This window comes from Cotesia typhae, unplaced genomic scaffold (assembly GCF_013202065.1).
Source record: "Cotesia typhae breed Kobodo isofemale line unplaced genomic scaffold, CoteBio_Ctyphae contig_65, whole genome shotgun sequence".
NCBI classification, from domain to species: Eukaryota; Metazoa; Arthropoda; class Insecta; order Hymenoptera; family Braconidae; genus Cotesia; species Cotesia typhae.
In genome coordinates, this window is record NW_027423762.1 from 350054 (window position 1) to 377872 (window position 27819).

Here is a 27819-nt window from a genome sequence, read left to right on the forward strand (position 1 = left end):
ACGATCTCTCGTTTGGCGCCGTCGTGGAGAACGAGATCGGGATGGTTTTACGAGACCAGTTACAGCTTTCAATGGTGGATCAGTCATGGTGTGGGCAGGCGTGTCCTTCAATACCAGAACCCCGTTGGTCATCGTTCGTGGGACGTTGACTGCCGATTGGTACGTCGACGAAATTCTGGAGCCACACGTCCTGCCTATGCGCACACGCATGGGGGCAAGACGGTTCATTTTGATGCAGGATAATGCTCGTCCTCACACTGCAGTTCGTACGCGAACTTTTCTCCGCGCCAACAACGTAACAACGCTTAATCATCCAGCGATGAGTCCTGATTTGAACCCAATTGAGCATGTTTGGGACATGCTTGGGCGTCGATTGCGGCGAGACTATCCGCAACTGCACAATCTTCATCAGTTGACTCAAGCGTTGTTACGTTGTTGGCAAGGAATTTCGCAACGTGATATTCGACGATGCATCAACGTGCAAGAGCGTTTACGAGCTGTGATTCAGAACAGAGGTGGCAATACACGGTACTGAGCAGTTACTGCCGTGCGTACAGAGGTCATTCGGCAGCTGCAAACAGACAAACACGCAGACAAAGACACACACACACACACACACACACACACACACACACACACACACGTGTGTGTGAGAAGCGTAAATCCGACCGAGCAACCTCCACGTGGTACGCTTTGGGTAACGCTAATGCCGGCGGTAAAACAACAATCGAAAAAATTGAGAAAATTTCGAAAAAATTTTCGAAAAAATTGAAATTTTTTTTTTTTTCAAATTTCTTGAAAAATCAATCTCTTTGATCGAAAAATAAAGAATTTTGAAAAAAAAATTTTTTTCAATGGAAAAATGAATAAAAATCACAAAATTGCTCATAATGGTGATTTTTGCGAAAACACAGAATTTGAAGCTTCTGGGCACTATGAACAAAAAATTGCAGCGCTTTGAATTTCTTAGGGATTTTAGGGGACACTTTGAAGTTAAAAATTACCAACGATATCCTTCGTTCATCCATTTTATCCAAAGTTATACCAAGTTATCCAAATATCCTTAATTATGCGAATTTTTGTCTTTTTTCAGTCCGAGTTTTCAATTAAAAAAATTTTTTCTTCAAAAGCGGTTTACGTTTTCTTATAGAGAATATTGTGTAGTTTTCAAAACCCTCCTTCGATTTCCTATACGGTCATTATTTCCAGAGTTATTGATTTCCAAAGTCAAAAAAACTTTTTTGCTTTGATTGACGATAACTCCGCGGCAAATTATCGTACAGGCTTTTTGATTACGTCAAATTAAAGGGTATTAAATTTACTAAAAGAGCTTTTAAACGAAACAATCGAAAAAATTTTTTTGAAGCCCGTAGACCTTTTTAAGACGAAAAAAATTTCGAAAAATTTTTTTTCAGTAGTTTTCTTAGGATTTCTCCAGACCTGACGATGACAAAAAATTTTCATGGTCATATCTAAAAACTAGACACTTGGAGCTACAATTTGCTTTTTTTTTTTTCTGTGCGATCATTTTCCTCGGAGTTACAGCTCGCTGAAAATCACCAAAAAATTTGGAATTTTTTTTATATCCCTTAATTTTTGTGGCTAGTGTATTTATTGTTAACTTAGGAATAGGGTAGAACAGCTGATTAGTGCTTGTCCCTATAGGAATATTAGGGAATAGGTTGGAACGCTAAGAAGCGCTCGCCCCTATCTGAAATAATTGGTCAGAATTGACATAATATAAAATTTAACGATAATAGTAGGAGTAAAAGAAAGCCGGTGGACAAGGTCCTAGCTCGAAGAGCTCTCCCGGTCGACTGACTTAGTTTTTAGTTATTTAATTGTACAAAGATCTGTAGCAGCCATAGTTGAGCTCGGGTTAGACCTCGAGAACATCGTCAAGGCCCGGGTCCCATGCTGACGCGGATGTTCTTACATCCCGCGGGCCACGATGACTTCTCCGTAACCTCTTATCATATGAGATTTCCGTTGCCTCGTTGGTGCACCAACAACCAAGCAACGAATCTCTCTCGGAAGTTAATTGCAAAAAAATCTTAAATAAAAAATTAATAAATTATGAAAGTCAACTTCTAAATTTTCTAGAACGTCACAACTCTAAAACACAAATTGATTAGACCGGAAATTTCGGTATAATCCGAAAAAAACACTTTTTGTCGATTTTTTTCGTCAGCGATAACTCACGAATGAATCAACCGATTTTGACCGGCTTGGTGGCGATCGACGTGGTTTTTCGATGTTAAGAGCTGATCAGTTTTTGGAATTGATCGATCGAGCCGTTTAAAAGTTATTAAAAAAAAACCATATTTGAAAAAATTTTTTTTCGTAGTTTTTTACATTTTCATTACATTTCCATTACAAAAATACTTCAAAGCGCATCAAATCACTTATAGTTGAGGAAGTCAAAACATCAATAGCAATCAAAGTGCAGTTGCTGTTGGAAACAGATGCTTCTTGAAGTGTGAATCCAATCGGTATTTAATTTAGACTATCACATATATAAATTAACTTTCTAGGTAAGAAAGAATTTTCTAACCATACGCCATCTATTAGAAACTAAGAATATTCAAAGATTCGAATTGTAAATTCGTGAATTAAAATATGCTTAGTATCAATAAATATTAGCAGATGGCGTGTGGTTATAAAATTCTTCTCTACCTAGAAAGTTAATTTATATATGTGATAGTCCAAATTAAACACCGATTTGATTCACTTTTTGAGGGAGTGATGCACGATCGATAGATCGAGTAGTGTCTTTCACGCTAAGTATGAAATACAGTGGATGAGTCAGTGTATAATTGATAAAAATTATAGTTTCTTCTCAGTACTGGAATGTATCACTACTACAGCCATGACGAAGCCTAAAGGAGTAAATACGACACAGTCAGCAATGAGTAAGATAAAGAGTGCAAATAAACATTCAACATTACTTGGGGCCGGTAAGCAACAGAAAGTATTGACCTTGCCTGCCGAAAATACACCTGCAATAACTAAGTCCTCAAGTAAACGTAAACTAAGTGAAGATAACCAAACAAATAATAAGCTGAGAAAGACTTCTGACAACACCGATAATGGTGGCATAAACCGTAAAATTCAAAATCAATGTTATCAATTGCCTGAAGGTGACGGAGAACAACATGACATGTTATTAGTGAGTGAATCATCATCATAGAAAACACCAAGATTGCCACCGATTGTAGTGACACAGAACATCAATAACCCAGCAGGCTTTTCAAAAAAACTTACTGAAATAGCCAAACACAAAATAACTTTCAAAATCACTGGTGGAAAGTTTTATATTTTCACTACGAATAAGGACGATTATATTACAATCATAAATCTTTTTAATGCTAAGTCGATGCTGTACTCACAGATGCATTTAGAAAAAACAAAATGAAATACAGGGTACTACAAGGACTTCCAAGTATTGAAGATAAGCTGGTCGCCAACGAACTCACCCAGCTTAATTTATCAGTCAACAATGTTACTAAAATCAAGTCTGAGAAATTTTCGCAAGAAAACCCCCTGTATAAAATCACCTTTGCAAGCACTCAGGATCTAACTGAGGTTCGGAAAACATGGTATCTCATGAATTTCAAAATCTGATGGGAAAATTATCGTAGTAAGCGGAAAGTAACACAGTGTTTTCGCTTCGGATACATTTCGGACACGGCATACAGAATTGTACCAGCGAACCGAGGTGTGTCAAGTGCCTTAAACCTCACCTCACCAGTGAATATAAGAAACCTAAGGATGTCAAACCTCAATGTGTAAATTGTAAAAGAGAACATCGAGCTAACTATTCGCAATGCAGCGCCTATCAGAACTATATCAATAGATGACATAAACAATGTACTAGGCTAAATGAAAAGACGCCCAAGTTCAACTACAATGCAAAGCACTTTCCAGCTCCACCAGCACCAAGGGCAACCTACTCCGAGGGCCAACATAACATCACCATCAACAGCAAGAGCACCTAGAACATCTCCAGGGGTTAACGCCAACATCAAATTACTCGTGTTTGTGCAAATAATCCGATAAGTATTAAAAGTGCAATATCAAGTGCTTGTGATATAAATAGTATTCTTAGCATTAATGAGTTAATAAACGAAATTAAGATTTTAAGTTCATTATGTGATGTTAATTACTTGCTTGAAATGGTTAAAAGCTTAAATGCTAAATTAAAATCGTGTGGTGACGATGTCACCTCGAAAATGTTAGCAATAAATGAAGTGCTTGGTAATGGATAAGTCTAAATTCTCTGATAGATTGAATATTATGTACTGGAATGCCAATGGGTTGAATAATAAATTAAATGAGTTACCTACTTTTCTGAATAAATATAATGTACATATTTGTCTGATAAGCGAAACTAAGTTTACAAGCCAAAACAAACTATGTTCAAGGTTATAAAACCTATAGAAAAGATCGGAACGGTACCACACGTGGTGGTGGGGTTCTAGTGTTAGTCAAAATAAACATTAAGCATTCTGAAATTCTGATTACGAATAATACTATTGAAATTACAGGAATTAAGCTCGACAATAATTTAATAATAGTTTCAACCTACGTTAAGCCTCAGATAACGCTGGTGAAAAGCGATTTAACAAAGATTTTAAGTCTTGGTTCTAAAGTTATTATCGCGGATGACCTAAACGCGAAGCACAGAAAATGAAATTGTTCGCGGGTCAATGTCAGCGGCACGGTCCTTGCATTAGCAAAAGCTAATGCTCTCACGGATGTCTTTGAGCGAGTACATTATTTAACGAACTCCAACACAGATCGGAGTACCGAATCTGATGTGGCACAAAGCTCCATTAAACTAACTAATAATACATTTGACGAGGCGGAAATACCACTTACGCAATTGTTCATTAAATATTTCATTGTTGATTTTAAGTTGCGCTAACGTTTTCATAGCTTGATTACAAGTCTTTAATACTTGATGTTCGCAAGAGAGATTATTTTCTAAAATGACCCCTAGATATTTGCCAGAGTTAACATAAGAAATTACACTATTATCGACTATAATATTATCTGCATTTATACAAGCATCACTTTTAGTCTACTGTCAAAGATGATTGCTTTGGTTTTTAAAGCATTTAATTGCAAGCGATTTAAATCACACCATTTAATAATTTTTTCTATTTCACTATTTAATAAGGCAATATTTTCACTCATTTGTATTAAATGACAAGATAAATATATCACAAGATCATCAGCATAGAAGAGGTATTGACAATTTAAGATTTTTGATAGATCAGAGATGTATAATACAAATAATAACGGGCCAAGAACACTACCTTGGAACACGACTTAACACATTTCTCCACGTTGAAGTTTCGTTATTGTTTCGGACTGATTGCGCTCGATGAGATAAATATGACCGAATCCATTCAACAGCATTATCAGAGAAGTTCATAAATGATAGTTTTTGTAGTGATCTTCGATGATTAACTGAGTCGAATGCTTTGCTGAAATCAAAGAATAGTCACAGTTATATAAGTTTAATCACAGCAGTCTGAGTATTCAGATCTTCCTTAAAAGCCGTTTGACGCTCATCAGCATAATTGTTAGTATTTAAATACTCAACAATTTGGTCATGTGCACATCTCTCCAACGCCTTCGATAAATTTGAAAGCAGAGAAATCAGTCGAAAATCTTCACAGTTGGTTGCGTGAGCCTTTTTTGGGACTGGTATTACATGCGATAGTTTCCATTTTGCAGGAAACACTCCTGTAGACAACGATTTATTGAACAATTTCGCAATTCATTGCAGAAAATATGGTAATACACAATTGAGAAGTTATCTGGACCCCCAGAGTTGGACATTATCTTCATGATCGATTTTTTAACAAATTCCGAATTTAGTTCTCGAAAAGTAAAGCGCTCATCACAATTGTATAAGTATGGGATACCCTCCGTGGTTACTTGTAGCTCATTAGTATTGCCTGCACGGAAAAAAAAATATCGCGATTATGACTGAACAGTATCGTGATTATCGCGATCCACGCGTGACTATACTTCGAATCCATGTATACGCGATCCACTGGATCGCTATTGTCGCGATCCAAACGGATCTCGATATCGTAAGACTGTATCACTATGATTACAATTCGTATTCTGATAGTAACTATATTCTAAATTGCCATGATAACGATACTACGTAAAGCTATTTTATATTAGTAAATATTAAGTTTTGGAATTTAAGGTTAATGTAAATGAATATTTAAATTAATGTTATGAACTTAAATTATCTATTTATTCATATATATATATATATATATATATATATATATATATATATATATATATATATATATATATATATATATATATATATATATGTATAGATAGATAGATATATAGATATATAGATATATATCTATTTATCACATATAAATGAATATTTACAAAATAACAAATTAGAAAAGATAGAGTTACATTTAATCTGTAAAAAATTATACTTACAGGATAAAATAATTTATTTCAAAATTCTATTGTATAGTAAAAAATTTCATTTATTTAATATAATATGTAGTTTACATTTTGATTTTTTGTTAGAGCAGTTGGATAAGTATCATATAAAATTTCATAGGTTATTATATAATATTCGTTTGAAAATGCAGTAACTTTAAAAGCATGTACGTGGTTATCAAAAACATTTATTATTTTTTGACATATGAAGAAAAGTGTATTATTTTTTATAAAAATATATTTAATAATCCCAAAATTACATTTATCATCAATTTCAGATAGACATAAAACCATATTCAGTTTAAATAAGCTTTTATATTTTTCTACCCAACTGTAAAAGTTGAGTAACTCATTATATAATAAATGATATTTCTTAAAAGAACAATCAAAAGTAAGATTTAAATTTTTTAGTATTTGCTTATAAGTGGGACCAGTCGTTAGTAATGATGAAAACAATGTATTTGAATATAATTGATAAGCGAGTTTCATTTGATGTTTTTTTGATAGAGTCTGGCATACATTAACTTTTAAATGAAAAATATTGGCATCCAGCTTTGATTCTTGATGCTTTGCCTCAAAACGTATACACGAACTATTATTAATAGGACCCGATGCAGCAAGCACAGACCCATAGTGTAAAAGAATATGATCTTTAAATTTTAATTGCCGTTTTAATACCCGTCGAGCTAATAAATGGTGTTCTGTAACCAAATTATCCAATATACTTTTACAGTCTTTTTGAATAAATCTACTGGAAACAATGTCGAGTATTTGTCGCAAGTTTAAATACACTCGCCAAACTATATCATCTTTAGGAATTAAATCACCCACAATTATACCGAAATGACGAACAAAAGTTAATAATTCTCCCGCTGACATTTTTAAATTATCAGTTTGTAAATGAGCAGGTAAAATCTCAGGAGGTCTGTTTTTAGATTCTAAGATTCCGTAGTCATACGCTTTCATGCGGATTGACAATTCGGTTAGAGGAAATAATTTTAATTTGTTAACGTAGTAATTTATTATCGCAATTAGGTCAAAATGAAAAACACCTCTTAACAGATCATGCATCATGTCTACGGCAAAATTTTCTGTAACGTGATAGCCGGGCAGTGATTTAAAAATGCATTTTTTTTTATTCCAGTGAAATTAGTATTGTTCATTTTTTAACTGATTAACATAATCCAAAACTGTGTTAAATACATTAGGTAATTCGAATACTTTTTTAAAAATATTTCTCAGTGGATACAGATATCCAGTAGCAGTCTGCTTAATTATTTTGATGCTACCATCAGAACAACGTTTCAGAGTCGTTTGACTTCTGTAACCTATGAAGAATTCTATCGGAGCAAAATAAAAGCCACTTTCTTCTAAAATTTGAAATCGATTATGTTCAGTTGAAAAACTACCAAAGACGTTATTGATTGTTTTAAAAAGATTTTTAATATCTGAAACTACTACTTTGCCGTTAGGATTATTTTGATAACTATTTTCGAGGCATTTTTCAATCATTTGAAACTCAGAACCAACTATGTTATTCATAATTTCGAAAAAATTTTGTATTTGGTTCCATGGTATATTTTTTGAACCATAAAGTTGGAATATTGACTCAATTAAGTTTTTACGAGTAAAGTCAAATAATTGTGAATGGTTTAAGTTATTGATTACAGTACTATTACAATCTAAAGTATTTTTTGACATATTGTTGGAGGACATTGTTAAAATAAAAATATTCAGACCATTAATATTAACCTAAATTTAAGTCTCTAATGAAAGTGTCAAGAGCTGGAATGGTTCCTGAATCTTCGGAATCTATTTTATATATGGCTTTTTGTAAAAATAACCACGGGTACGAAGATTCTTTGGAGTATTCAAGTTGAAGCGCGAAAAAACTTTTGAAGCAGTAATCAATACATTCGATGTTCGAATTGACTTCGTATCGAATATCGTTTATGATTACAAGCCTTTTAATTTTGGTATCAAAGTTTGGTATCAAAGAAATGATTAGTGAATATTTACCGTTAAAACTAACAGTTCTTACCTTTGCATGTAATAGAAAGTAATGTTGAACTTCATCCTTACGAGGATACCAAGATCCGTTTGGAGATGTAATTGTTGACGGATTTGGTAATAATAATACCAGGAGCCTGAAGGTTATAGCACTTCTTATGTCTATATTAGAAAATTAAGATTTCAAATTAATACCCAGTTTGAGAAACAAAATGGAATGATTAACAATATGATTACCTTTATCTTTATCTTTACACTCATTCCACTGTGACACTAGAATTTTTACATCCTTACTTACTCTCTGTTTTTTACTGCAATACTGTAATAGATGCTTTTCCAAATTATCATAGTTGTTAATTAAATTTGCAATTTTATGAGGATATATCTCACCAAAATCTATATCAATCTTTGTGAATACATATAAAAAGTTTATAGTTTTTCATATATACGTATGTACTTATGACAAAAAAATGGAGACATACCAACTTCAATCCATGTTTGACGTGTGTTAAGGCAGGAATGGAATTGATATAATCAGTACTTGAAAAATTTTTATTCAACACAAGATTTTGAAAACGAGCAGCTGATGTTTCACGCCAAAATTTGTCAACTGTTGCCCACGGATCTAAGTTCTCTTTGAGCCAAGCCAACTGATCTTCACAACTTTCTGCAGCACCATCTATAGAAAAATTTAGTTTAGTAGTAAGTTTAATCAAAAACAATACTAAGAAAAACAAAAATATTACCAAATGGGAAAATTTCATCAGCTATCCCTATTCGCACAGCTACTGACTCATCTACTGCTTTTCTTTTCTTTCCTTTTCGGTTTTGAGTAGCACCTGATGACAACAAAATCTCCCGGAAGTGATGGTAGCGCACGTTTAACTTGCCTCTTGCTAATAATTTTTTTACCAATACGATTGTAAGGCACGTAATATGTTGCTTTAACTTCAGTAGGAAACACGGTTACTATCAGGGATGATAACTCAGTTAAACGTTCAGGAGTTATCCTAAAAAAGTCATAGGGACGAATTAATTTATTATATTAAATGATTTTTATAAAATTACCATCATTAACTTTTCTCATTCGTAACATTAGTTACAAGACTATATTTTTCCATGCATTCATACTATTTACATATAAGACATTGAAAATATACAAGTGATAAAATGTTATAAAATTTTATAAAGGATTCTTACAGGTGATTATGATTAGTTTTCATTTCCCAAGTTACAATACAATCAGATAATAGTACCCTATAAGTTTCAGTAAGAGATCTTTGTATTTTATAATAGTTCAAGACAGCAATTCCCTCAATTGAGTTTTTTAAATGAGCTATCAAGTCAGTAATAGGAGCACAAAGTTGCATAGTAAGATCAATATTATCAATCATAAAAATATTTTCATTATTTTGTGAAACTTCTTCTTCTGTATGCTGAAACGGAGTATCATCAACAGGAATATCGTCAGCAAAAGCACCATATTTCTCTAAATTATAACGAAGGATACGTTCAATTGGTAAATTAAATCAAATAAATTATACAACTACTAATTATATAAACCGTGTAGAAAGATTTATAAGGAATGCAAAAAATTAAAAAATTTATACCTTCAGTAGATAATTGAATATCATTCGTTTCTTCCGATTCTTTTAAGTTAGAGTGTGAAGCAGAAAAATTTATTAAACTCTATAATGCCAATAAAACGAAAAAGAAAAAATAAAATTTATTAACAAATGACAAAAAATCAAATATTGAAAAATAAGCCAAATATTTCCGTACTAGTGAGTTTTCTTTATTGCAATTGTACTCTGTTTCCCATTTATTTAAGGGGGATAGCCACTGTAAAATTTCGGAAAAAAAAATTTTTTTTTTTTTTCATTAAACTGAAGTTTATATATTCAAAATTATGTATTTCAAATTTTATAGAAAAATTCCGAATAGTTTTCGAGTTATAGTCATTTTTATAAGAGCGCGTCGATTGACCGTTTTACGCGCGGCGCTTCGACGAAAACGTCGCCTGCTCGCTCCGTCTTTGATTCGTACGGGTTGGCGATTGTTTTCCCTCACGATTGTCAACCGTTACAATTATTTGACTTTTAACGTATATTTTTTCTTATTGTTGAGATACTGTACCTCATAGTTTAGTTGTTTTGTATGAATACACACTCGTTCTTTAATTTATTGAGTTTCTTAGTGTACTCGTTATTGTTTACTTACTTATTTTTTTAAATCTTCTGATCTTTTTTTTTTGTTTATTTAACAAAAAAATTTGTTAAATAATGGATCGTAAACAAAGTAAAGTTATTAAAAACGAAAGAAAACTGCCAAACGACAGGAAAAAATTTAATCGACCGCTCAACAGATATGAAACTGAAAAAATACTGGCTCTCAACGACGTGATAGTGCTTCCAAGAGGAAATTATCACAAAAATCTGATTGTACAATTGATTCGAGTATTAGCTACAAAATTATAAATTTTTTTCGATATTTAATTTACTAAGTGGCTGTGTATCGTGTAAAAAGTGTGGTGGTGATGTAAACTTTACTGAGACAAGTATTCGAGAATTAGGTTTTAAACTAGTTGTGAATTGCAAAAATGTGATCCAGTTTTGATAAATTCATGTCCACTCATCAAGAATGCGTATGAAATTAATCGCCGTTTCATCTTTGCAATGCGGATAATTAGTATTGGGTTATCTGGAGCTGAAAGATTTTGTGCTTTCATGGATTTACCACGACCAATGTTCCATAGCTTTTACGATCGTCTGGTCACACAAATCAGAAATGCAGCTAGAAACTGTTGTGATTTAGTGTTGAAAAAGCTGCTAAAGAAGAAATCCAAGAAACCTGCAAGCATTTAAAATCCAATGACATTCCTGGAATTTCTGTCTCCGGTGACGGTAGTTGGAAGAAAAGAGGGTTTAAATCTTCATTTGGTATATCTTCTCTAATTGGTTACTTCACTGGCAAAATCGTAGATGTAAGTATGAAATCCAGTTATTGTAAGATGTGTGCGCTAATGAGCTCAAAAAAGGAACAGCTGAATACGATCAATTTATGCAAGACCATGCTCTAGACTGTCCAATAAACCATGAAAATTCTTCTGGACAAATGGAGGTAGATGGAATAAAAGAGATGTTTATGCGATCAGAGTTATTACATAACGTTAAGTATGTAAACTATATAGGTGATGGTGACACTAAAACGTATAAAAATATTTGTGATGCTAAACCGTATGGGGACATGGTGAAGATAAAAAAAAAAGGAATGTATTAATCACGTGCAAAAACGAATGGGCAGTCGACTAAGGGCTTTGAAGAAGCAACGAACTAACAAGAAGACAAAAACAGGAAAAGAAGAAAATACACAGAAAAGTTTAGGTGGGAAAGGTCGATTAACGGACAAAGCAATTAATGAATTTACAAAGTATTATGGTTTAGCAATCAGACGTCATTCTAATGATGTTGATGAGATGTATAATGCTATTTGGCAAACATTTTATCACAAGTTTTCATCACCCGAAGATCCGCAGCATTTTCTTTGTCCTGAAGGTGCAAATTCGTGGTGTCAATTTCAAAAAGCTGTGGCAACAAATACTTTGGACTCATTAGTTGAAAAACCACCACTTCCTGCAGATATTGCGGAAGCTTTAATACCGATTTATGAAGATCTATCGAATCCAGAGTTATTGGAACGATGTGTCGGTGGGTTTACACAAAATAATAATGAAAGCTTCAATGCATTAGTGTGGCAGCTCGCCCCAAAAACAAATTCTTCTTGTTCCCTTATTGTTGAAATAGCTTTATATATTTCAACAATTACATTCAATGATGGGGCTCTAGCAACTCTGAAGATATTAGAGAATCTCGATGTTAAAGTAGGACCAACACTCTACTCATACTGCGCTGAGCGCGACGCTACTCGGGTTAAAGCTGCTGAAAGCCGCATGGAAACGGCCAGTAAAAAAATAAAAAAGTCAAGGTCAATACTAAAGATAAGGAGGAAGAACCCTCATATGGCCCAGGACTTGATAGTTTGATGTGAGTATGAATATTTTGTGAAAGACTAGATTTTAAAGTTGCGAGAATCTTCTTAAAACTTTACTCGCGTTTTTCTCAAAACGACTTTTTCAAACTTTCCGGTACTGTAACTTTCGTAAATATGAACCGATTCTCAATTTTTTTGTTTCCCCGTATTCGTCTACTTAGTGGCTATCGTCGCACGTAGGGGATTTTGAAAATTTTAATTTTTAAGATTTTTAAGGCTGTTTGAGTCCAAAAAATGAGGAAAAAGACGAAAAAATTTTCAATATGGCGCCATTTTTTCTCAAATCAAAATTTTCAAAATCCCCTACGTGCGACGATAGCGACATTCCTATAGATTAAAATGCCGTTTGGTTTTTTTGTTTCAGATAATCCGTTTTTGAGTTACAGTACCGGCAATGGAGGGGGAAATTTTTTTGGTGCTCTACAAAAATGTTTATAACTTTGTGATAACAAAATATTTTTGAATAAAAATTTAGGAGAATTATCCTCAACATATACTTTATAAAACAAAAAAAACCCGATCCCCAAATTCCTTTATTATCCTAGTAAAAAAAATTCCCGAAAATTGCCTATTTTTTCCAGCGTCACAGTGGCTATCCCCCTTAAAAATAATGCTCTTGGACCAGCCTTGGGGATTGTCACTTGTATAGTTTCTTTATCCAAACATGCAAACGAGTGTTCGTCGATCTCTTGCTCTGTGTACATAAAAATAGTAGAGGTAAACAGAAAACACCATAATAATTACAAAAATTGACAAAAGTATTTTAATGAAAAACAAGAACTAAATTTTAACAACGACAGTATCATATACATAAAACAATAGACCAGTATAGGTTATACTTTATAGCCGTGAACATAATATAGTTAGATCAAGAAATTTATTTTCACTCACCTTCGAAAAGAGGCACCAATTTTTCTAAATTCCAATTAATTAATTTATTTTTAACCCAATCATCCATTGCGAATTAAATATAAATGAAATCTATAAATACTTTTTCTTACAATTACACTGTCACAAAACATTGACAAATAATAACTTCGTACAACATAACTTTGTGTGGTGGCGCTGTAGAGTTGGATCGCGATAATCACGATCCACATCGCTATAATAGAAAAACATTCCCATACGATTGCTTTACGTATCGACAAATACAAAATATTGATGGATCGCGATAATCAGTATTTAGAGTTTCGTGAGCATCGCTATACGTATTGTGATTATAGAGATAATGTGGAAAACTATTATAACGATATTAAGTATGTAAGATATAAGTATACGGTATCGCAACGATGACAACATTGTATTGCTATAATCACAATACTACGTTCGCGATCCAATGGATCGCTATAAGAGCGATATTTTTTTCTCCGTGTGATGATTTCTTAAAGTAGTTATTTAGTTCATCAAGATCAACTTTCAATACTAACTCCGTTTTACTACTCTTAACTAAGCCTAGTCTTCTGAGGTCATTTCAAAACGATCATGAATTTTTTGCCATACTTAGTTGATGATCAAAATATCGCTTCTTCTCTCTAGTTAGCCTTTGTTTTACCAGTCGTATTACGCTTGAATATTCTATGTCCGCATAACCAGTTCTTTTGAAAATACGATACAGCTTGTCCCGTCGAATTTTAAGGTCTTTAGTCTCTGGCGTAAACCATGGAGCCGGAGGGTGACGTGGATAAATAGTTCTTTTCTTAGCAACAGTGGTAATGATATCATCCAGATATTCATGTAAGGCACAATTCATTTTATCAGCTGTATCATATATTCTATTAATGTGAACATCAACACCGTGACATAGATCTCGTAGTTTATCATCGTCCACTGCATTCCAATTATAGTACTTGAAGCTGTTCAATTGCTGGTTGTCAACCTTGTACTTATATGTAATCGATATTACATCATGATAAGATAAGAAGCGTTCCAGAGATTGATCAGATTGCAAGACTTTGTGAAGATCGTCAACTATACAGACATCAATCCAGGAGTCAGATTTACGTAAATGATGAGTTGGCAGATGGTCTACGATGTCCAGGTTGAGGCTAGTACAGAAGATACGAAGCTGATCTCCATAAAAACATTTTTTGCTAAGATCAGAGTTAAATTCTCCTAACAATATGATATTGATTCCATCGCAGTTGGCGCCATTCGAAAAGAATTGACCAAACTTAGATTTTGAATACAATTTGAACCGATTCGAACAAGTGGATTTTGAGAAATCTAAAAAAAAAAGCTACAAGAAATAATTTTTTTACAATTACATTTAAACGGCTTTACCGATCGATTCCAAAATCTAATGAACGCTTAACAATAAAAAATCACGTCGATCACCGCTGAGCTGGTCAAAATCGGTTGATTTGTTTGTGAGTTATCTTTGTCGAAAAAATTAGGAAAATGGTTGACCCTGACGGCCATCCCTGCAACTTCCCGCTACTTTCGTAATGAAGCGTTCGATAGTGCACTTATTATGTTTTTGAGCTCTTCGAGCTCAAAAATCTAATTTTCGTGTAGTTTTGAGCTCTCCGAGCTCAAAAGTTTGACAGGAGTTTAAGAAATCACTATTTTTGAAATTTTCAAATCGCAATAACTTTTGAATGGATCAACCGATTTTCATGCGGTTGGCGGCATTCGATGCAGTTTCATCATCCTCATAAGTTATTTTCAGGCTTTAATTGATCGAACCGAAAATTTCAGAGTAGACCCGAAAAAACAATTTTTTCGGTTTTCTTTCGTTCACGATAACTCACGAACGAATCAACCGATTTTGACCGGACTGGCCAAGCTGTTCAAAAGTTATAAAAGGGTCACACACACACACACACACACACACACACACACACACACACACACACACACACGCGCGCGCGCGCGCGCGGACATCATCGCGGGAATAGTCAGGGAAGCTTCCTAGGACCTCAAAACGTCAAGACCTGATGAGAACTCGATTTTCGAAAAACGGGGTGAAACCAATAACTTCCCGATTTTAGAAAATTTTCAATTTTCTTAGCGGGAAGTTAAAAAAACCGAAAAAAGTGTTGTTTCGGAATGACTTTGAAATTCCTAGTTCGATAAATTTAAACTTAAAGATTCTTCCTGAGGCTTTAATAACTGCGTCGAATACCGCCTACTGCCTGAAAATCGATTCATTTATTCAAAAGTCATTACGGTTTGAAAATTCCAAAATCGTGTTTTATTTAACTTCTATCAGACTTTCGAGCTTGTGGGCTTAAATGACACGAAAATTATATTTTTGAGCTCGAAGAGTTAATAAACGTAATAAGTGCGATTTTGAGCGCTTAAGATTGGAATTAGCGGAAAAATTGCAGAGATAGCCTTTAGGGTCAACTGTTTTCCTAATTTTTAATCTTAAAATAATGTCTTAATTGGATTATCCTGTTAGAATCTCTCGCGGTTTCGGAATCACTGTAAAATCACAGTGAAATCACTGTGAAATCATTGTCACTGTAAGTTCACTGTGTGTTGGTAATTTCATAGTGAATTTACAGTGATTTTGCGCAATGATGTCATTGTGGTTTAGTAGTGGTTTCACTGTAATTTTATGGTGACTCTACAGTGATTTAATTGTGGTTTTTTAGTAGATTTACAGTCGATTTATGGTGGTTTCACAGTGGTAACACTGTGACTTTATAATGGTTTTACAGTAAATTCATAGTGGTTTTACTACGATTTCACTATGATTTCACTGTGATTCTACGGTGATCTGATAGTAGTAATACCATAAGTTCATAATGATTTTACAGTGAATTTATAGTGGTTTCACGGTAACTTCACTATAATTTCACTGTGATTCTATGGTGATCTGATAGTGGTAACGTCGTAAGTTCATCATAGTTTCACAGTAAATTTATAGTCATTTCACCATGATTTTACAGTATTTTTATGGTAATTTAAAAGTTATTAAACGGTAGCTTTATCTAATATCTTCTATGTTTTAATATATAGCTTTAATATACACTACTGGAAAAAATTAAGGGATCAAAAAAAAATTCCAAATTTTTCGGTAGTTTTCAACAGGCCGTAACTTTGAGAGAAATGGTCGTACAGGAAATAAAAAAAAAGGAAATTGTAGCTCCAAGTGTCTAGTTTTTGGATTAGAACTTCAAAATTTTGTAGCCTCCGCGGTTTCTGAGTAATCGTAGAAACACCAGCAACAAAAAAATTCTCAAAATTTTTTTAATTTTTTTTTTCGGTCTACGGGCGTGGAAAAAATTTTTTTAGCTTAACCACCATAAGGATCGGATACTTTGTTCATTTAGCTTTAATTTCTTTTGGCGCCGTCGTGGAGAACGTTTTCACCAGAACTTTGTCCGTCCAGTCGTTGCCTACGGCGGTGGATCAGTTATGGTGTGGGGCGGCGTTTCACGAAATTGGAGAACACCTTTGGTAATTGTACGCGAAAATTTGAGAGCTAGACGTTACATCTCACAGCCAACATTACCCGGCGCTTCTTTGAGCGGCATGACATCACATTGTTGCGACACCCAGCAATGAGTCCAGATCTCAACCCCATAGAGCACGTTTGGGACATAATGGGCCGTCGGTTGCGCAGAGAGTATCCAAATTTACAGAACTTAGCTGCTTTGGAGCGCGCGCTTCAGCACATTTGGAATACCATTCCGCAGCCTCAAATTACCGTCTGCATAAACATGGCTGAACGTTTGAGAGCCGTTATTGAAAACAGGGGTGGTAATACCCGGTATTTTTGAAATATCGAACTTACTCACATCAAGATATGCATATACATTTATTTACAAATTTTTATTATATAGCTATAGTACATACGTTATGACAGTAATTGACAGCATATTTATAAAAACGAAAATGATGTGTTGGAATCCAAATTAAAATACATTACATACTTTACATTAATATGAAAGTACAAATTCAAGAACTGAGAAGTCTCCTCAATCAGTCTTCCAGCAGTTTATTTATTTAATTAGATATAAATTTTTTGCTGTTTTAATTAAAACTTCTGGTTTGATTAACATTGGTCATCATTATTATCAGCATCATCACCGATATCATTCTCATCATCGTCATTATCATTATCAACATCAACATTTTCATCATCTACCATTTCAAAATTTGAGAGTGCGGAACTTATTTCTGGATGTAGATCGTCTTTATCGTCGCTTTCGTTTTCATAAATGTCATCTATTACATCATATTTGGAACTTATATTAATGTAGTCTTCGTCATCTTGGTGAGAACAGCCAGGTTGATATCCATCTTGGTCATGTATTTCTTCCACATCCATTCTTTCAGCTTGGTGGTCGACATCATTCTGAAATTATGAGATTAAAATTGAAACGTATTCAAAATGTTGATACTGAAATGTCTAAGGAAGAATTGTGTGAGGATATTTATAACCGTAATTTTTTAGAGATAGATGGTGCTTTTAACATTATTGCTGACTATAAAGGTCGTAATGACTATCGTTCAATAATTCTTGAAGTAACAGCTGATTCTTATTTACATCTTAAAAATAATGGCTTCAGACTATACATAGGTCATCAGTGTTGTAAAATCTATGATTTTTTTAATCTTAACCTGTGTTACAAGTGTGGAAGAGCAAATCACAAGCACAAAAACTGTAATAATGATGATATCTGTTTAATCTGTGCTGGTAATCATCCTACTAAAATGTGTACTAGTAATTCTAAAAAGTGTCCAAACTGTGCTTTTTACAATGAGAAATTTAAAAAAGATAGAGCCACTGATCATTGTGCTACTGAATTATGTTGTGAATATCTCAAGTTTAAGTTGAACAAAATTATCAATGAAATAGATTACCCTACCAAACCTATATTACCAAATTGGTAAGGTAGAAAATAAATATATTCGTCTCAGTCAATAGCTAAATCAATGGATGATAATAATACCTGCATTGAGAAAAATTTTAATGATCTCAGCTTAAAATCTCAGCTGCTTTCAATGAAAACAGCTTAAATAAATATATGTGTAAAGATGATATACTGTGTTTACATCTAAACGTCAGGGGTTTGAATGCTAACTTTGAAAACCTAGAGCTATTTATACATAATTTATGTGTTAAACCGGATGTCATAATATGTTCTGAGACTTGGAAACTACCATGTTTCACTTTTTTTGCTATAGATGGTTATAATTGTTTTTATAATCATAGTATTGTCAATAAAGCAGATGGTGTAGTTATGTATATAAAAAAATCATTACACTCTAGTGCAATAATAGAAGAAATTGATAATTTGAAAATTGTTTCTGCTGAATTCAAACTTAGTGATAATAAAGTTTTTAAAATATCGGGGGTGTATCGTTGCCATGATGTGGATAAAGAAGACTTTGTTAGATCTATAAATAAATATATTAATTTAAAGTGTCATGGTAAACACCATGCTGTAGTTGGGGACTTTAATATAAACTTGCTTACAACGGATCACTTAGCTAATGATTTCTTATCAAATTTTCTTGATAGGGGATATATTCCTTACTTTAGTGGGATAACAAGACCGAATGATGCTGGAGGAACGTGTATTGATAATTTTTACATTAAATCGAACCTACTTAATCTAAAATTTTTTTTATATACGAATACTTTTACTGATTATTTTCCTATTTTTGTAAGTTTTAAACATCATAAAATTAATAACAGTAATAATAATAATAATAACACCAATGATGGCAATACCACAACTAATTACAATCGGCTTATTAATTTGAGTAGTGTTTATAACTGGTCAAAACTAGTGGAAATTCAAGACTCTGATAATTTCTTCATTACACTTACTGATAGTATTAAATCACTAGTTAATAACGCCAAGAGTAAGCCTAGAAATGTCCACAATAAAAATAAACCGCGAAATCAATGGATCACTAATGGTCTCATGATCTCATGTAAGACTAAGGAGAATCTTTACTATATGTGGAGATTAAATAAAAATAATGTGGAACGTGAAATTCAGTATAAATCCTATTGTAAAATTCTCAATAAAGCAATTAAATTAGCTAAATGTAATTTTGAAGCGAGAAAAGTAAAAACTATCATCATAATGATAGTAAAAAATTATGGAATTATGTGAACAGTAAGCTAGGGAAAAACTCTGTAAATAAGAATATTGATTTCTTAATTAATGATAATGATAAAATTGTTGCTGACAAGAAGGATATTGCAAATAATTTTATAGATTTTTTTAGTAATGTTGGAAATAAACTTGCGAACAATCTTGGTTATATAGAAGAAGTAAATATTGAAAGAACTGTAGAACCCAACTGTAATAGTATTTTCTTATCGCCAACAAATCAGACTGAAATTGAAAAAATTATTAATGAAATAAAAGAGAAATCAGGTGGAGTAGATAATATTCATAGTAAAGTATTAAAGTGCATTGCCAAAGATATTAGTTTACCTTTAGAATATATTTTTAATTTATGTATTAGTGATGCAATCTGGCCTAATGCGCTGAAAAAGCTGATATTATACCAATTTTCAAATCTGGCAATAAACACCTGGCAACTAATTACAGGCCAATATCACTGATATCTAATTTAGCTAAAATATTTGAAAAAGTAATTTATGTAAGATTGTACGAATTTTCTATAAGCAATAACTTGATCTCAGATAAACAGTTTGGATTCATGAAGAACAGAGGCACTGATGATGCTCTAGCTTTTGTTTCTAGTTTTATATACGATAATTTAGATAAGAATCGTGCATCAGTACTGGTTTTCTTGAATCTAGCCAAAGCTTTTGATACAGTAAATCATAAAATTTTGTTAGATAAATTGTGGCGCAAAGGAATTAGAGGTCTACCTCATAAATTGATTGTAGATTATCTAACAGGTAGAGAACAATGTGTGAAATTAAATAATTGTTCTAGTGATTATAGATTAGTAAAAATTGGTGTTCCTCAAGGGACTATCTTAGGGCCTCTTCTCTTTATAATGTACATAAATGATATATTTAGTATTCTACCTCCTAAAGCGCTTGTATCATATGCTGATGATACAGTAGTTCTGTGTAGTGGATGTAATTGGTTGGTCGTTGCTGACCGTTTAACTGACTGGTTAAATAAGCTAGACCATTGGTTAAAGGCAATCAGCTAACGCTGAATGTTGATAAATCTACTTTTATTAATTTTGGTTGTTATACGGACAGTGTACCTAGTAATTTTCATTTGTTCATTAAAGATAGAGAGTTGAAAAGAGTTGAAAGTTGTAAATATTTGGGGGTAGTTTTTGATTGCCATATGAATTGGAACATACATATTTCCGAACTAATGAAAAAAGTCAAGTACTTTACCTTCCTCTTTTATAAATTAAGTAACTGGTTAAACCCATCGATACTGAAAATTATTTATTATGGTCTTTTTGAAAGTGTTATAAACTATGGAATTATTGCATGGGGTGGTGCCTATGAGAACGCTTTAAAACCGATTGTAAATCTGCAAAATAAATTGTTAAACAAAATGAAAATTACGAATGATTTGTTAAGACCACTGAAGATTAAACAATCTTTTATTGTCCAAGCTTTAAATTATTACTTTTATGATTGTCAGACATTATATTTTGAGAGAATAACTAATACCAGGTCTAAACAGATAACTCTTCCAAAAGTTAATAGAACAATAAGTACCAAAAATGCAAATTACATAGCAATAAAATACTTCAATCGACTTCCAAATAATTTGAAAGAACTAAATTATAATAAAAGATTAAGAAAACGTATTGCGAGATGGATTAGTTCAATTAAACTTTAACTAATACTAATCGATATTTTGTGAAAAATTAGTAAAATTATTCTTAAGTTACTTTGTATACTACTGACTAAGTTACTCTAATATTTTGTATAAATTTTTATAAATGTATTATATTCCTTCTGGTGTCTATGCACAGGGGCTTTATGCATCTCTATAGAATATTTTTACCAGAAGTAAAATGTTAAATAAATAAAAAAAAATGTAATCGAAATACAAAAGGTAAAAGCACAAATTATTGACAGGGGTCTAAATATTGACACTCTAAACTATTTTTAAATACATTAAATTATCTGTGATAAGAATAACTATCATATAAACTTTTAATAAATTCTAATAAATAAAAAAATTGAAAAAAATTACCGTCAGTTTCGAATATTAAATATTTAATGTTAAAAAAACATTAGCACCAGTTAGCACCAGTTCATCAAACCAGCTTACGAGCGTCTACTTTCTTAACAACTTTGGTTAGAAAAGCATTTTTTTTAAATGCCGTGTTAAAATTAATTTCTTCATCTAATTATATGATCTGTTTTTTTTTTTAATTAATAACATATGTAAAATTGATAATATTGAATAATCGCAATTAATTGTATGCTTTATAATATTTAAATAATAGGTCAATAACTAGTTCATAATTCTGAAGTTGAATCTCATATTGACATCCAGTCGACAGCGCTATGACGCCTTTTTTAACTTCCCTCTAAGAAAATTAAAAATTTTCAAAAGTTGGGCAGTTATTGGTTTCACCTCGTTTTTCGAAAATCGAGTTTTTAACAGATGTTGACGTTTTGAGATCCTAGGAAGCTTCCCCGAATGATCCCGCGATGATGCCCGTACGCCTGTGTGTGTGTGTGTGTGTGTGTGGCCGTATGTAAACCTCTCATAACTTTTCAACGGCTTGACGGATTCTCATAGTATATTCTATACTATGTTGTATAGAATTCTATACTATATTGTATATATATTGAAACAACCGGAAGTAAGTGAAGGAGAGACTGCAGTACAAGGTACTATAAGTCGTCTTAAATCTCTGAGATCAGTATCATCAAATAAGATCGTTTTGTCAAATAAATCATCATTAAGTCCAGAGTCCAGCTTTAAGTCTGCTAGATTAACGCGGAATACAAAGTGTAGTGTTCCATCTCCGGTTACACCTACATCACTACTGTCTCCTACTAGTGACTCTGTTTTTTCACCATTAATATCTAAAACAAACACAATAATGTCTGAAGGAACATCAGGTTCTGTGTCTGAAACTTTACCTACTGGTTGGATGTCCATGTCATCGGACGAAAAATTGACGCCCGAGTCGAAATTAAAAAAGTGATTTGAGCCTCATGAGCCTTTCTTTTGTTTTTGGGTTTGCATTGAAATTTAAAACTGTATTTTTACCCTCATCGGCCTAAAAATAGGCTGTGGAGGTCGAACTCTCAGTTTTAAACGGTATTTTGAGCCTAAAGAGCCTCCATCGGGGGTCTGTAGGTTGATTTCATGTTTTTATTTTTTACAACATAGAATTTTTTCATGATAGAAAAAATTTTTTAAGTGTTATGTCCGAAAAATATAATCTTAGAATTTGGTAGCTGGACTATCGGAGGTTCGGATAACAGATGAATTTCCCTAACGAAAGGATCATTAGGTTTTTAATTTATGGGTTCGCGAAGGTGAAAACCCCGGAGAGGGCCCCTTGGAATAGACAATCGACCTCGGAAATAGTGATAATATCCTCCACTTACTATTGCGAATGTTAATTCCAACGATGATTCGGTCTTTGATTGGATTTTGTACCTTTGAGTTCCGCTGCTTGGCTTCTCTCTTCCTCCTGCTGACTGGAGATTGAAGGTTGAAGGCTGAAGGTTCTTAATTTAGGAATGATGATACACTTCGATTCAGGGTTTTAGTTTATATATTCTGTTTAACTGGCCCTATGGGCAAACACGTCTTAACTTACACTGTTCACTTATTAACTATTAACAATATAGAACAAGGATTAATTTTAGGTATCTGAGATACTAATAAGATTTATCAAAATAAACTGTAAAGGTATAAATTTAAGTATGAGTAAAATAGATAAGTAGTGTATATATGTTTTTACTCTCCTTCGTAATTTGCCAGGCGAACTCCTTTTGGTTTGGTGCCCTTGGCTGATTCTGTCTTTCTAGGAGTGCTTGGTGGATGTTGAAGAGCCGTGGATGACAATTTTAAATTTGATGTTTTCTCATTTCTGCCTGGTATATTGTTTTCTTGTTTGTTGCGGGGTGCGGGGGTTGGATCTAGATTCTTGTTCTCTGGATTAGTCCAATAAGTCGTCACGGTGCCTTCAGCTGAATTGAAAGTGATGTTGTCGATACCGTTCTTTAGATTTTTGCAACTTCTGTTACAACAGTATCCTGGATTATTTTTCTTCAAACATTTTTGTATCAGTTGGCGATAGTATAATCCAGTAATGAGGGTGATAAGTCCTATTATTGCGATTATTATTCCAGAGTTTGTTGCTGTGACGTAACGATGTTGTCCTTCTTCTCGATGGTGTAGCCCGATTTGTGTCAGGCGATTGTTTGTACCTTCTAGGCTATCTCCCCATTGGGAGTGAGGATCGTCGTTGGGTATTGGGTCTAATGGAATATTTGTAAGTTTGTTTGGGGAGTTTAGTTGGTTTGTTAAATTTGCAACTAAAGGTTCCATGTTCACAGCTGGAAACACGTGAGTGCTTGTTGGTATCTGTTCCTCTGCCATCCCTGTTACGGATATTTTCCCATTGCTTAATACGCACCCTGGTTTTAATTTAAACGCGCCCGTGTCACTTAATAAGTATTCTTTCTGTACGCTCGTACTGCAGGTTCCTACGAATTTTTGAGGTTTACAGATCGAATATGCTCATGAATTTGGTTCATTTAATTTGATCATATCGTCGTCGCATTTTTGTAGTATCCGGATGTCACACGAGTTTAGTATTTTGGATAATGGATTCGTTAAAAGTAACACTTCGCAGTCGCTGTTTTCATTTATACTTCTCATAGGGACATTTGGCTGGCAAGCCAGGTCGTTTGCGATGGGTCTACACGCCTTAATAAATTCTTCGTCCACTATGAAGTATTGTGACTGGAGTGCGTCGATGCCAAGAAAATTTTTCTTGGGTCTGATTGTCAAGCCTCTGGTGACTCCGCCAATCTTGTGAGCCGTGGTAGTTGATTTTAGGCTGTATATTTGATATGTAACCGGGTGGAATAGTGGTAGTGTGATAAATATTACAAGTTTTTGTCCCGTGCGTCCGATCACGATTTTTGCTACGTCTACTAATCCCTGAATGTTTACGTGGTCTTTCGGTTGAGGTGGGTTTAATTTCGGGTAGCGTTTTCTGATATCAGCTGTTGCTTTTAACAGCTGATCTGAAGTTAGAATGTCATTGGATATATGACCTCGTCTGGCTGTTTCAATAGCTGACTCTACTCTTTGTAGATAACTGATCCAGCGATTAAGATGTTGTATCCATTTTTCTGACAAGAGCATGAGGTGTATTCGCAGTTTCATCCGGAATTCTTCCTCCTCAAGTTTCATTCGAAAGCGGGACATTGACTCGGATACCCTTTGTAATTTACTCCGTAGTTTTGTTTCATCAGCGATTATTTTATTTACTTCTGCTCGTATAATATGGGTCGAGTTGTTTATGAGAACTGTTATTTCTCTCTGATCTTCGTATAATCGATCGATTTCTTGTGACAGGTGTTCATGGTCGTCGAAATCCATCAGGCCGAATACCTCGCGCGCGATTTTACCGACGAATCCGAACCACGGCGTTCTACGGTTACGCTGATAAGAGGTTTCATCTTCAGTAGTTTCTAACGTAGATTCAATTCTTCGTAGGATTGCATTTTTTTCGTCGTTTAAGTTTGATAGTAGGTGTTCTTGTAATATATGGGAACATTCTATTACGGTGAAACTTATGTTACAGCCACTAGACGCGATTATTTCGGCAACAGGAGTTTTCCAATTTTGATGATCTTGATTTGTGATGGCTCCTATATCGATGGTGGATATAATGTTCCATTCCCTCTCGACCATATGCGACCTTTTGTAGGGATCGTATACGAGTCCAGGATTATATTTCACCGGTTGTAATTCGATTGCGTCTAGGTCAGTTGCGTCGGAGCTGACAGTGCTCAATAGTAGATGAAAGAAACAAATTATCAGCATGTTGATGGCCGGTGATTATTACGAATCTGCAACAGACCGTATTGTTCTTATTCGGAGGCTAATTTTAGTTTACTAGGATGTTTAATGATGTTTTTCCCGTTTACGGTTTCGATGATCAGGCAACCCTTATCTGTTATTCCCACGATCTCATTGGGTCCCAGATAATAGGCATCTAATTCATTTTTTCGGGTATCGGTTTGAAAATATACGAAATCTCCTATTTTAAAATCTACGGGATGTCCTCTTTTGTCGAACCGTTCTTTAGTCTTTTCTTTCGAACTTACTAAGGACTCACGAGCTATTGTTTTGGTTTCGTTGAGACGATTCATTAAGTCCACCAGGTATTCTGGATAGGTTTCGATTTTATCGTAATCAGGAAATTCCGTGGGGGCGCGAGCCTTTTTCCCGAAGACCAGTTCGTGAGGAGTAAATTTTGTGCTCACGTGTACAGAGGTATTGTAGTTAAACATCGCCATGGAGAGATACTCGTCCCAGTCTTCGAAAGATGTTATAAAGACACGTAAATAGTCTACTAGTGCTTGATGACTACGTTCGAGAAAGCCATTCGCTTGCGGATATTACCCGGATGTTGTTACCCTCCGGATTTTTAAGATGTCGGATAGTTTCGCGAGTAATTTGCTTGTAAACGATGTTCCTCTATCTGATAGTATTATTCGAGGGCAGCCATATAAGCTGATGTACTGATTTATTAAGGCTTCTGCTATCGTAACTGTTCGGATATCCGGAAGTGGAATTGCTGCACAATGCTTAGTGAAATTGTCTTGAATGGTTAAAATATGGACGTTTCCTTTGGAGGTCATCGGTAATGGACCTACTGTGTCGATAGAGATTTTGTCGAACGCGTCATGAGCAGTGTCGGTGATGACCATTGGTTGGCGCGTTTTAATTCTAGTTCATTTTTTCAGTTGACAGGTGTTGCATTTCTTTATGTGCTCGTAGATTTGCTTCTTCATTCCTGGCCAATAAAAGTTTTCTTTGATTCGCCAGTATGTTTTGAGGACTCCTTTGTGGCCTCCGACAAGGCTTCCGTGTTTTTCTTCTATGATTTTTGGTCGGAGTTCTATTGGGGGTACGACAATTTCCCCTTCGCATAAGGTAATTTCGACGGGGCAATCCCAAAGCGTCTTCATTAGAAGAGGCTGGATGCCCACGTTGCCGTAAATATCCCCTTTCCTCGCCATCCTGAGGGAGTGGATATTATATTTTTCTAGAGCTAGACGAAGATTGCTTAGGCCCGCGACAATTTGGTCTGGAGTAATTTTTTCTCGGTGGTGAGTGCCTACGAAAATTGAAAATACGCAGTATTTACCGACTCGAGTAACTAATATGTCGCTCGGTTTAGGTTTAGCAGCTTTTAAATCTTGCGGATTGATAAATTTAAGGTCGCGTAACAGCCGAGCTGTGGGGGACGCGATTTCGCAATCTGTTGTCATGAAGTGTGCTAGGTGATTGCGTACGTATGTAAGTCCATCTCTGCTGGATAAAAATTTTATTGTTGTTATAGGCCCGGATTCATCGTAAGGAATTTCGGCAGGCGTTGTGGTTAATTTTTGTAAATTTTCTTCCGAACTTGACGGTTCCGATGGTGGTAAATGTAGATTATCTTGTTGTTTAATGACCGACGAAGTTGTTTTGTTGTTTAAGGGCGTTCGAAAAGTTTTGTTTATTGTTGTTACGTCTGTCGAATCTTCGGGTGTATTATCGGAAGAGGATTCCTTTGATGATTTTGACTTGCGTTGCGGGGTTTTGATAAGTGAAATGGGTCGGTCTGATGATAACTGATCTTCGAAGGTTACTTTCCTTTTCGCCTTCGGGGCCGATAGATTTGGTGACGCGTCGTTGTCTCCTATCACGCTGGAACAAGCCTCCGGATTCTCATTGTCGTTAAATGTCGGTAATTCAGAGAGTCGGTTTCGACGTTGAGCTATTACTGTTTCATCGGTAAATGGCCGGTATGGTGTTGATCCCTGGTGTGTGGAGATGTCTATCATTTTACCAGAGGATGGATCCCATTGTATGCCTTGTATTTCGAAGTTATCTAGCATTGTTCGAATCAAGGTGGAAGTTTCTGGAGCTAACCTGATACTTTCCTCTAGAGGCGCGATAGAGCCGGGCGGTGCCGATTTGTCGAGTTCTGCAGGGATGACGGTGTCATCGGGTTCGCTCGCTGTTGAAGTGTTGTCGCTTCCGCTGTTGTTTTCTTCGTTTATTAATTCTTCAACTTCATTCTCGGTTTCTGTATCATCTGTATCGCGGTCACGGTTGGCTGGGGTTGTTATTGTTCGGTCCT

General features: G+C 34.3%; 2 protein-coding genes across 3 annotated transcripts in view; one reads left to right on the forward strand and one right to left on the reverse strand.

Moving 5' to 3' along the window:
* The window catches only part of LOC141532648 (uncharacterized), a 52191-nt gene extending 42612 nt beyond the window's left edge, over nt 1–9579 (reverse strand). Inside the window, exons 1-5 of the mRNA XM_074251102.1 lie at nt 9574–9579; nt 9252–9453; nt 8988–9184; nt 8743–8911; nt 8537–8667 (exon numbers count right to left, since the gene is read on the reverse strand). Coding sequence (XP_074107203.1) covers nt 8537–8667; nt 8743–8911; nt 8988–9184; nt 9252–9453; nt 9574–9579 — 705 coding nt within the window. The remainder of the gene's footprint in view (nt 1–8536; nt 8668–8742; nt 8912–8987; nt 9185–9251; nt 9454–9573) is intronic.
* A 1896-nt stretch (nt 9580–11475) lies between these two features.
* On the forward strand, nt 11476–13143 carry LOC141532615 (uncharacterized). Of its 2 annotated transcripts, XM_074251047.1 has the most exons (3): nt 11476–11488; nt 11585–12548; nt 12920–13143. In XM_074251047.1, exon 2 carries the CDS (start codon nt 11801–11803, stop codon nt 12545–12547), a length of 747 nt encoding a protein of 248 aa, XP_074107148.1. In that variant the 5' UTR covers nt 11476–11488; nt 11585–11800; the 3' UTR covers nt 12548; nt 12920–13143. The 2 variants fall into 2 exon arrangements, with proteins under 2 accessions (XP_074107148.1, XP_074107147.1); XM_074251046.1 differs by lacking the exon at nt 11476–11488 and having other exon boundaries at nt 11542–12548.
* The last annotated feature ends 14676 nt before the right edge of the window (nt 13144–27819 follow it).